Here is a 12,283-nt window from a genome sequence, read left to right as displayed (position 1 = left end):
AGGATAAAGCGACTAGAGATAATGAGATGAGATGAGACGTTTATCTATTCAGTGTGAAGTCTTAATAAGCATTGTATTATGTCATTTCTGAGCCTTGTTAAATATTGTCTTGCATCTAAATGTTTTGTATCCTTGATTCATTTACTGGTTTATTCTTTGGTTTGTTCCTTTTGGACTGATGGCTATTAGATTTACCATCATTATTACCTTTGCTGGTGGCACGGTGGTGTAGTGGTTAGCACTGTTGCCTCACAGCAAGAAAGTTCTGGGGTCAAGCCCAGTTGCTGGCGGGGGCCTTTCTGTGTTGAGTTTGCATGTTCTCCCTGTGTCTGCATGGGTTTCCTCTGGGTGCTCTGGTTTTCCCCCACAGTCCAAAGACATGCAGGTTAGGCAATTGGTGGCTCTAAATTGACTGTGAGTGTGAATGATTGTTTATCTCTATGTGTCAGCCCTGCAATGATCTGGCAGTTTGTCCAGGGTGTACCCCGCCTCTCACCCACAGTCAGCTGGGATAGGCTCCAGCTTGCCTGCGACCCTGCACAGGATGAGCGGTTACAAATAATGAATGAATGTATTACCCTTGCCTGTCTACTCGTCTTGATTTTTTGATGGCAATTTCTCTTTGTTTGTCTTGATCTTGATTAAAAACCTTCTGCACATGGGTCCTCGCTCTCTGCTTCAAATGTTACACAACCTTCTTCTTGGATCATCAAATCTGGAAACTGCAAGAACTAATTGCACTTGCGTCAGCTTGCAAACTCTCTGTTCTTGTGACTTTACAAGTTTGTTCTTGGCAAAAAAAAAAATTATTCCCAGGGATTCAAGTACATTTTTGTATGATTACTATTGAGAACCTGCAAGCAGATATTGGCATGATGAACCTTGGCATCATGCCAGTAGCTGATCCTGACACACTTCCACTGCTGTGGTTCCTTTCACCCTACAGACCTGCTTGATTCATCCTGATACTCTATTTCTGACATACCTTTTGCTGCCGCTGGTCTCACTTTGTTATTCTAAAGATTTGCATTTCCCCAAAACATTTCATGCTCAAGTCTAACCCTTTCTTCAGTGGATAATCTCACCTGGATACTGTAGATTTGTACCTAAGAATTGTAATCATGTCCTATTGCTCACACTGAACATTTAAACACACTTCTCTGATCTTCTACTCCTGCATACTGTACTGATTTAAAACCTAACTAAGTGGTGTCATCCAGAAGAAGATGGGCCCTTTTTAGCCTGGTTCCTCTCAAGGTTTCTTCCTCATGTTGTCTCAGGGAGTTTTTCCTCATCGCTCTCACCCCTGGGGTGCTCATTGGGCATCCATCCATCCATTATCTGTAGCCGCTTATCCTGTCCTACAGGGTTGCAGGCAAGCTGGAGCCTATCCCAGCTGACTATGGGCCAAAGGCGGGGCACACCCTGGACAAGTCACCAGGTTATCACAAAGCTGACACATAGACACAGACAACCATTCACACTCACATCTACAGTCAATTTAGAGTCACCAGTTAACCTAACCTGCATGTCTTTGGACTGTGGGGGAAACCGGAGCACCCAGAGGAAACCCACGCGGACACGGGGAGAACATGCAAACTCCACACAGAAAGGCCCTCGCCGGCCACGGGGCTCGAACCCAGTACCTTCTTGCTGTGAGGCGACAGTGCTAACCACTACACCACCGTGCCGCCCGCTCATTAGGCATATAAATATAAATCTGCATCCAGATTTCTGTCAAGCTGCTTTGTGACTGTATCTACTCTACCCTTAAAAACACTGTATAAAATAAAATTGAATTGAGTTCAACTGTGTTTTCCCCTCTAAGTGTAGAAATTAATCTAGACAGTGTGATTTAATCAATTCTCAAAATGCCCCAGTAAAAAAAAAAAACAAATAAACCAAATTTATGGTGGTAAATTGTGTGTGTGTGTGTGTGTGTGTGGTGTTGGGTAACTTCTCTTGAAAGTGTGATATAATCACAGTGTTATGTTACTATTAAATTTGCATATCATCTATGAAATTCTCAGATTGGCTTCATGAGTTGTTGCATATACCAAAATGCCTAGGGTGTGTATACAAGTGTGCACAACACACACACACTTGTATACACACCCTAGGCATTTTGGTATATGCAACAACTCATGAAGCCAATCTGAGAATTTCATAGATGATATGCAAATTTAATAGTAACATAACACTGTGATTATATCACACTTTCAAGAGAAGTTACCCAACACCACACACACACACACACACACACACGAATGTACAGGGTATTATCTTCTCCACACCTCTACTTCCACTGTCAAGGAACCCCTGAGGCATTGCACCTTCAGTGTGAAACACAGCTCTCTGTTCTCATCAGTGTACGTGGCTCCAGATCGAGGATAAATGACTCCTTTGTGCTTTGTGCAAATAGCACCATGGTTATTTTGTAAGGGGCCTGGAATCATGTTTCGTACAATAGAGGTGTGGCTGCTGCTTTGTCATCTCCCCCCTTCACCTATTTCATTCCTTCTTTGTGTCAGAAGCAAGTCTGATTATCCTGTGATGAGGAAGTGTATGAGAATCCAGGTTGGGGTGAAAAAAAAAACCCAACAGGCTATCAGCATTCTCAAAAACTTGGCTGGGACTGAAAATTCTATACGCAAAAAGGAGGGGTTTATTCCCATGCAAATGTAATTGCTGGGCAATAAAAATAAAAGGAAAAACAAAAGACAATAATCCAGTTACCAAAGAAAAAAAGATTCAATTACATTACTGGCATTTAGCAGACACTCTTATCCAGAGCAAGGTACAACATACCCAGAACAGCCTGGGGAGCAGTTGAGGTGACTTGCTCAAGGGCACTTCAGCCATTTCTGCTGGTCCAGGGAATCAAACCTATGACCTTTTGGCCTCAAAGATGCTTCTCTAATCATTAGGCCATGGCATCTGAAGATAATATGCAGAACATTAAATCTATATTTTATGCCTTGAAAGATGCTTAACTAAAAAAAAAATTCGATCATATTAAAGAGCTTATGAATATATCTGAGTAAACACACATGTACACAAGCTTCCTGTGTCTTATTTCTTGAAAAGCAATTATATCCAGACATTGTGACACAATAGAGAAGAATATGTTCTTCAGTGTTGTGTCAGTGCGACTAATTTATAGTTTAACTTGCCAATGCAATCACAAAGACATGGGACATGCGTAGTTTATGATCAAAATCCTCCCACTCTAATAAACCATTCTTATGTACCAGTCATTATGGCAGCTGCTGCCTCACTTTACAAATATACCAGTGTGGTTTATTTGTGAATACAGAACTATTTATTACAAGCAATTGGTGCCCAGTGTTCTTAACAAATAGGACGGAAATGAGACTAAAATCTAGCAAAAGTGGCAGATTGTTAGACAAAATACATCACAGTCAGTCAGTGCAGAGAAAATAAGATAATAAGATTGATGTATAGATGTGTACACACACACACACACACACACACACACACACACACACACACACACACACAGCAAGCCATAAATAAATGCACATCAACATCAGTATACTCTGTAGCAACACCCATGCCATCATTTATCAGACAGTGACACATTATGACACAGCACTCTAATGTGTGTGTGTGTGTGTGTGTGTGTCTTGCTCTTGATGATGTATGGTTCTTATCATCTGCTGTGCATTAAGCATATGATAGATTCCTTTAACATATTGTCACATAAAACCATCATCGGTGTGTGTGTGTGTTTATCTGATGTAGCCATGCTAAATCTCAGGGATTTCACTGTGCAACACCTGCACACATATCAGTTGTGCATGAAAAATGGAGATCCTTGTTTGTTTTCGTTCATTCTCTCTCTCTCTCTCTCTCTCTCTCACACACACACACACAAGGTGAGTTAAGACACAGAATCATTATTCTGACGATGTGAATAGGAACTGTTGATAATCCCAATGTGAATAAAATGACTTCTGAGCAGCTGAAAGCAGGAAAAATCTGTCTCGCGTCTTCTCACCTTCCCTGAACCGTGTTTATGGGAAATGGAATACAGAGAACCTGCTTTCTCTTTTGTTCTTCTGTTATTGGGTTTCTGTGGGTCTTTTCTATTGCACAACACACCAGAAACTTTCCCACCACAAAACTGTAGTTGAGTTTTTTCCCCGTCAGACTCCATTTTAGAGGTATTTCAAAGAGAAAAACTTTTGTCACAAAATTTGCTTTTTTCAAACCTACTATATTCACTGGACTGAAAAATGTTCAAAATCATCAGCAACATCACTTTGTTAAAAAAGTTTTTATACCACAGCACTGCTGAATTCTTGATTCTGATTGGCCAGAAGGTATTGATTAATTTCTATAACAGCAACTCTGACAGTATTGCATCTGCACATCACATTAATGCACTCATTCTAATACACTGCCTGGCCAAAAAAACTGTCGTACATTCTAATATTTGGTTGGACCACCTTTAGTTTTGATTACAGCATGCATTCACTGTGGCATTGTTTCAACAACCTTATGCAACATCACAACATTTATTTCCATCCAGAATGACATTAATTTTTCACCATGATCTTATATTGACAACAGGAGAGTTGAACCACTGTATAAAGTCTTCTCCAGCACATCCCAAACACTTTCAGTGGGGTTAAGGTCGAGATTCTGTGGTGGCCAATTCATGTGTGAAAATGATTCCTCATGCTCCCTGAACCATTCTTTCACTGTTTGATCCCTAATTTTATGCCTGTGCCATCAGGCAAGAAAAAATCCATTGATGGGCTAACCTGGTCATTCAGAATGTTCAGGTAATCAGCTAACTTCATTTTATGGCCACACAGCTCTTTATTCCCAATCCTGTGAGTTCTTGTTGTATTGGGTGTGAAAATGCTCTTACTTTCAACATTAAACATAGTCATGAGTTCTACTGCTGATTTTATGTGATTTAACTTCACTAAGTGTTTAAGTGATCTCTGATCATGGTCAGTCAAGATTTTTCCCACCATATTTCTTCTTGGAAGTTGACAGTTTACCACTATCCTTCCAGGATTTAATAATGTGTTGGACAGTTCTTAACCCAATCCCAGTAATTTCAGCAATCTCTTTAGTTGTTTTCTTTGCTTGATGTGGGCCGATAATTTGACTCTTCTGACATCATTCCATGAGCACAGGATACGTCTTCTGGCATGATTGTTTAAGAAATGAGAAGCTACTCACTGCATCAGTTAGGGTTAAAAGAATTGTTGCCAGCTGAAACACATTAATCACCACAGTAATTATCCAATCAAAGGCTGTTAAGATTTGCTTATTAAATCAAAATGGCGACAGTTTTTGGTCAGGCAATGTATGTTGTCATGTCTATAGCAACATCTGATTCATGGGGACTTGCACAGCGAATGCTCCACATAAGTTGATTAAAAAATTTGTACAATTATTGATATGAGGAAGTTGTCCATGAGAATTTTTTGAAGGAGTCTCCAGTGTCTGCACTTTGTAACAGTCCATACAGCTGTACCTTTAAGTTTTCAGGACTTTGCAGTTTCTCTGATATTTTGTTTGGTCTTGCTAACTTCAAGAGAGAAAAAAAGAGGCTGGTGAGGGGACTGTTTGTTTGTTTGTTTGTTTGTTTGTTTTTATTTTGCACATTTAAAAAAAGAAAAAACAACAACAATATAAATACAATGATAATAGTATGCTGGGGGAGGGAGAAAAGCCTCTTTAGCTTGTACGAAGCCGTCCCTCATCTAACATCAAATTTAATAAAATTATAAACAAGTTTTTAACAAGTTATCAAATAAAATAAAAAAAATAGTATGAAAAATGGAAATAAATACAGTAAAACTAACAACTAACAATAGAATTATCAGCAACATTGTATAAGTGAACAACATAATAATCGATTTAATTACAATATTAAAAGTAAATAAGATATGAAATAAGGCTTAAGGCTGCTATCAGTGAGAACAGGACTTTATTTTATAAATGTCCTACAACATTAAACATAACTATAAACAGATAAGTATGATTTGCCATTCTCTGCCAATGATGTGGTATAAGAGGAATAAAACACTTCATGGCATGATATTACTGGAAAATATTTCCAATATAACTTCAGGACGGTAACAGTAACTATGTTTCATCACCGCACGCTGTTATTGATTACTTTCCTGTCCTTGCTTGAAAATAACAGACTGTTTAACTTCTGAGATTAGTCTGTTTCTACTGTTGACACTGTTAACTTCGCTGTGTTCTCTGCCTGATTGTTGTTCTCTTTCTTTCTTCTGTGTGTGGCTGTATTCCCACAGGCCGTGTCGTCCCATCCTTCTCACCTCCCTCTGTGAGACAAGGTTCAGGACTGTCCTTTAAAGCAGCAGCATGCAGTACAGACTCCTCCTCACTCCTGATCTCTCTGTCTCTCTTTCCCCTGCTGCTGTCTCTCCTGCACTCCACCTAAAGCCCCAAGGACACAACAGAGGACTGAAGTATGCACTTGCACTGGATACTTAGACGTCTACACATTGATCCGACCCGCTCCATCCTGTGTAGCTGCTCTTGACACTAAACCCTCCAGCTGTGGAGAAAGTGCCTTGTTTATGATTTAGTTTGTGTTCTGAATTACAGTTTTGCACATGAGCTTGTGTGCGGTTTCCTGCTTTGCATAATTTGAGTGACAGCTTATAGTCAATTCTAAATTTTGTGTCTAAATCATCACACATCCAGACTTGTTGAGGTACTTGCTGACACAATATACAGGAGTGATGCTGAATTCTCAATTCTGATTGGTCAGAAGGTGTTGATTAATTTTCTATAAATGCAGATCTGACAGAATTGCAGCTGCAAATGACAGGTTTATATTAATGCACTCATTCTAATATGTACCATTCTAGTATGGTGGACTGCTCCATATTAATGGATTATAACACACATAATCGTTGAAATTGTGTACTTGTAGACATCTTTAGGACAGAGGAGTTTCTTTCTAATGCATGTTTTTCCCTTTTTAACTGAGAGAGAGAGAGAGAGAGAGAGAGAGAGAGAGAGAGAGATGCTATTGAGTTTATAACAAAAGTGAAAACAGGAACTAGGTTTTTTCATGGATGTTGCACAACATTAATGTAACTATAAATGGATGACCTGTATCACATGTTGTTCCTTGGCAAATTGCTGTGGTATAAGAGAAATAAAAACTCTTTGGAATGTGCTGTTATGGGAAAATATCAACATCATAGTGGGAACAGTAGCTCAAAACAGTTGCAGATCCTTTGTAAACTTTAAAGCTGGTGTTATACATTAGATGTAATCTGGATAATATAGTTCCAGTCTGATTTGCACAATCTAAACTGACTCAACCTTATATTGTTTAAAAATAATAATAAAATGATAACTGAGCTAGATGATGACTTTTGATTTGAATGTGTGATGATTTAGGCATGAAGCTGGCATGAATTCTTTACTTGTTGGCTAAGTAAAGAAGCAGACTTCAGACTCAAACATGTGTTCAACATTACATTTAAGATAAGTAGAAAAATTGGTTCACTGTTAAATTTAATTTTTGCCCAAACTGTTTGTCTAAAGAACATTGCTGCTGTTCAAATTAAAACTCAGCCACAACCTCATCTCACCTCATCTCACCTCACAGTATTGTGCAAGTCATGTAGAAAGGTCTTGGTTGCTTTGTATGTGTATGAATATACATTTGACCATTATGAAGTGTACATGAGTAATGACAGCAATAACAATATTTTAGTTCCATCTTCATTTATATTAGAATAATACTGGGATGTTGAAATTAGGTAACGTATAAATTAGCATATTTATGTGGAAATGTATGCCAAAAAAAAAAAAAGAAAAAAGTACAGCAGTCTGGGGTGTACATGCTGTGAATAACCAATATAGAATTAAATATAAGATTATTTTATTAAACAGATTGAAAATGTGCGTAGGTAAAACTTCATAATATTGTAATTGTTTGAAAGCTGCAGTATTTCCATCCTTTGTCCTATAAATATTGTTCTATAAATGTGTTTTAACAGCACTTCCTTGCATGTTGGCTAAAAATGTGTTATGAGGGGCTCGTCAGTAAAAAGGTGTCTGATTTGAGGAACATATACTTTCCCTGTTTTTAACCCCAATCTGTACACTCATTCACGAATTGTTCATTCAATTAAACTTTTTTTTTTTAATTGTATAAAATTATATTTCAGGACTGTGCAAGGTTCCCATCAATAAGAGCTGCAGCTATAAATGTCAGAATTCTGTTTTCTTCAAAAATAACACAAATCTCTTTTTATCACCTTTCCTGTACCAGAAATTGGCTAATTTAATGTACTGTTTGCTTAGACACTCTATAATTGATGTTGATGGTTTAATTAAGTGTGTCATTTTTAACAGATAGATACTCATTAAAATGGCAACCTGGGCTTCTGTATTTCCTAATACTGAGCCACAGGAAAGCACTTATTCCCATTGCTAAATTATTATGAAAACAATATTCATATCAGCAGATTGTCTTCAGTGTGGTACTTACCTTTTTTTAATTAATAGCGGGATTTAATACAACCTTATGTTTGCTTTTATTGCTTTAAAGCTTCAAGTGTCAGGGAACCTCAATTGATGATTCCTTGTTAATCTTGATGTTAAGGACAGCATATGCATAATAAATACAGAATAAATAATAATAATAATAATAATAATAATAATAATAATAATAATAAACAGTTTAAATAAATGGTAACTTTCCAATCTCTGTAAGTAATTTGAAAGATTTTTTTCTCTATTCTATATAAATTGTTGATCATAATATTAAGTAAAGCCTATTTAAGCACTGCACAACCTAATGAGCAAAAGTAAATCATTCATTCAGTGAGTGATTTATCCTGGTGAGGATGGTGGAGAAGCCTTTACTTTATCCCAAGAACATGGCACATGAAATGAGAATATACCCTGGATGGGACACCAGTCTATCCCAGGGCACCACACACACACACACACACACACACAAACCAAGCGGCAGTTAAAGCCAATTCTCCTATACTGGCCTGGAAACTCAGGTTTCTGTCCATGTGGAGTTTCCCATGTTCCTGTGTGGGTTGTGTCTGGTTTCTCCAGCTTGCTCACACCTTGCAAAAATATGCTGGTAGGTGAACTGGCGACTCGAAATTGACCCAATGTGTGAATGTGTATGTGGTGCCCTATGATTGCCCCCTCACCCACCCCCATATATTCCTTCCTCACACCAGGTGGTCCTGGGACAGGCTCCATAGCTCAAGAAGTGCAACAGCATAATAATCAAATATTTTTAATCACGTGACTTTTGTAAAAATTGTCATAGACTAAGTTTATTATGTAGCTGTTGGCAAAACAGAAACATGACTTCATAACTGAAGGAAGGAAGCATCACAAATGATCTGATTAAAGACATGAGATATAAGATGATGTATTGTGAGCTCATCAAAACGACACTGGCTGAGTTTGTCATCTTTTTCATCATTAACACCACAGATTTAAACTGCCAGCGGCCCTGGTGTAGTAAGAAACACAGTGGCCAGGGGGCGCACTACCAACGTACTGTAAAGGTGCTTCTCTTAACTCTGTACGAGGTTGCCAGATTTGAGAAGCTGCTTAGCCTTATGCATAACCAAAACAACCGGGTGTGTTGCCTGTAACTTATGCAAATCAAACATTTCGTAAATGCATCTAATAATTATAATAATTATAAAATATATTCCAGATGTTGGTACCCAGACATGAACTGCACAGAATGTGCAATATACACAGTGATGTATACTTTCTTTTTTTATGTTCATAGACTATTGGATTATTAGTGAATAATAGGAGATCTACATTACTAATACCCCCCCCTCAAAAAAAAAAAAAAAAAGAGAAGTGATGGCTCAGTTGTAAATGTACTCAAAGGTCCTTAATGATCACAAAATTTTGGGTTCAAATCCCAGGACCACAAGACAGCCAATGCTGGGCTCTTTTAAACAAATACATTTTAACCCATAACTACTCAGTTCAATTACATGAAATAATTTGGCAAACAAGAAATCGAATAGTTTTTTTACACTTAACTTTGAATTCATCCATATAAGTTACATGGCATGGCATTATGGCAGAGTGGGTAGTGTTACTGCCTTACAGCTCTGGGGTCTTTGGGTCTATCCTGTCTATGTGGAGTGTGTGGGTTTCAATTTATTTAAAATTTTTAGCCATAGCAAGATCTATATATGTACATACATTATGGCTTGGAAACCACTACAGCTTGCGCTAATTACAGTGGCCCCATTGTACAATCTGCATGTCTTTGGACTGCGGGGGAAACCGGAGCACCCGGAGAAAACCCATGCAGACACAGGGAGAACATGCAAACTCTACACTGAAAGGCCCCTGTCGGCTGCAAGGTTCGAACCCAGAACCTTCTTGCTGTGAGGCGACAGTGATAACCACTATACCACCGTGCCATTTCTTTGTATTCTCTATTTTTCTTCCACCTCCCAAAACCATAACACTAGGTGTATTGAATAAGACATCAAGACGTCTTTCCAAGGGTTACTGTGCCTCTACACTTCAATTTTGGACAGTCATAAATGCATAACTCTTCATATATTTAACCCAGTATGCATTTTCAAAATATGTCACCTATAGTGTTCTGTGGGGCAGCATGGTGGTTAGCACTGTCACCTCAGAGCAAGAAGGTTCTGGGTTCGAACCTTACTGGGGCCTTTCTGTGTGGAGTTTGCATGTTCTCCCTGTGCTTGTGTGAGTTTCCTTTGGGCGCTCACATTTCTAAAGACATGCCGATTAAATCAACTGGCTACTTAAAATTGCCCATAGATATCTGGTGAGAGGTATCATAGGAGCCCATAGATATCTTTGAGCATGAATGGTTACTCAGTTCTGTGTTAGCCCTGTGATCGACTGTCCCTCACCTCTTGCCTGAAGTCAGCTAGGTTTGGCTCCAGCTTCCCCTGCGACCCTGATGGATAAGTGGTATAGATAATAGCTGGATAGATAGGATTCTGCTAGAAGCATTTTAAGAATAATAATACAAGTAGCACATAATACTTTGAGGAATGAATAATGATTAAAGCTCAGTGGACCACTCCAGCATTTATACAAACCAGAATTAAGTAATAAAATTCTAAACTAGAAGGGCACTCAGTAGATTGCATACATCTGCCAAGGCAGATATTATCAACATCCAAATAAAATCACTTGAACCTAGGATAATACTAAAGCTATACACCAAATTTCATCAAAATCCATTCACTACTTTTTGAGTGATGTTGGGAACAGACCAAAAAAAAAAATCCTGGTTCTGCATCTGGTGGCACGGTGGTGTAGTGGTTAACACTGTTGCCTCACAGCAAGAAGGTCCTGGGTTTGAGCCCAGCAGCTGGTGAGGGCCTTTCTGTGTGGAGTTTGCATGTTCTCCCTGTGTTTGTGTGGGCTTCCTCCGGGTGCTCCAGTTTCCCCCACAGTCCAAAGACATGCAGGTTAGGTTAACTGGTGGCTCTAAATTGACCATAGGTGTGAGTGTGAATGGTTGTTTGTCTCTAATGCCCCTTTTCCACCAAAGCAGTTCCAGGGCTGGTTCGGGGCCAGTGCTTAGTTTGGAACCGGGTTTTCTGTTTCCACTGACAAAGAACTGGCTTTGGGGCCAGAAAAACCGGTTCCAGACTAGCACCAACTCTCTGCTGGGCCAGAGGAAAGAACCGCTTACGTCAGCGGGGGGACGGAGTTGTTAAGACCAACAACAATAACAAGACCGCGAAAGAGCGCCATTTTTAAGCGACGAGAAGCAGCAGCTGTAGAAACGCGAAGTCATCCGTTATTATTATTATTATTATTATTATTATTGTTGTTGTTGCTGCTGCTTCTTCCGTGTTGTTTTTGCTTCGATATTTGCGCCAAGGTTTATGCAAACGTAGCGACGTAACTGATGTATACAGCGACGTAACTGACGTATACCGCGACGTAACTGACATGGCTTCCCTTAGCACCGCAAGCTATGGAAAAGCAAACTGGTTCTCAGCTGGCTCGCAAGTTGAACGAGTTGTGAACCAGCACCGGCCCCGAACCAGCCCTGGAACTGATTTGGTAGAAAAGGGGTATATGTGTCAGCCTTGCGATAACCTGGCAACTTGTCCAGGGTGTACCCCGCCTCTCGCCCATAGTCAGCTGGGATAGGCTCCAGCTTGCCTGCGACCCTGCAAAGGATAAGCGGCTACAGATAATGGATGGAGGGATGGTTCTGCATCCATATCTGGATCCTGGA

General features: G+C 39.3%; 1 protein-coding gene across 1 annotated transcript in view; it reads left to right on the top strand.

Moving 5' to 3' along the window:
* Positions 1–6,877, top strand: part of gpc5b (glypican 5b) — a 132,920-nt gene extending 126,043 nt beyond the window's left edge. Inside the window, exon 9 of the mRNA XM_060940505.1 lies at positions 6,309–6,877. Coding sequence (XP_060796488.1) covers positions 6,309–6,457 — 149 coding nt within the window. The 3' untranslated portion in view covers positions 6,458–6,877. The remainder of the gene's footprint in view (positions 1–6,308) is intronic.
* The last annotated feature ends 5,406 nt before the right edge of the window (positions 6,878–12,283 follow it).

Source organism: Neoarius graeffei, chromosome 15 (genome assembly GCF_027579695.1).
Source record: "Neoarius graeffei isolate fNeoGra1 chromosome 15, fNeoGra1.pri, whole genome shotgun sequence".
In the NCBI taxonomy this organism is placed as follows: Eukaryota; Metazoa; Chordata; class Actinopteri; order Siluriformes; family Ariidae; genus Neoarius; species Neoarius graeffei.
Note: the sequence above shows the minus strand (reverse complement) of the source record. Positions and strands in the feature narration are given on the sequence as shown.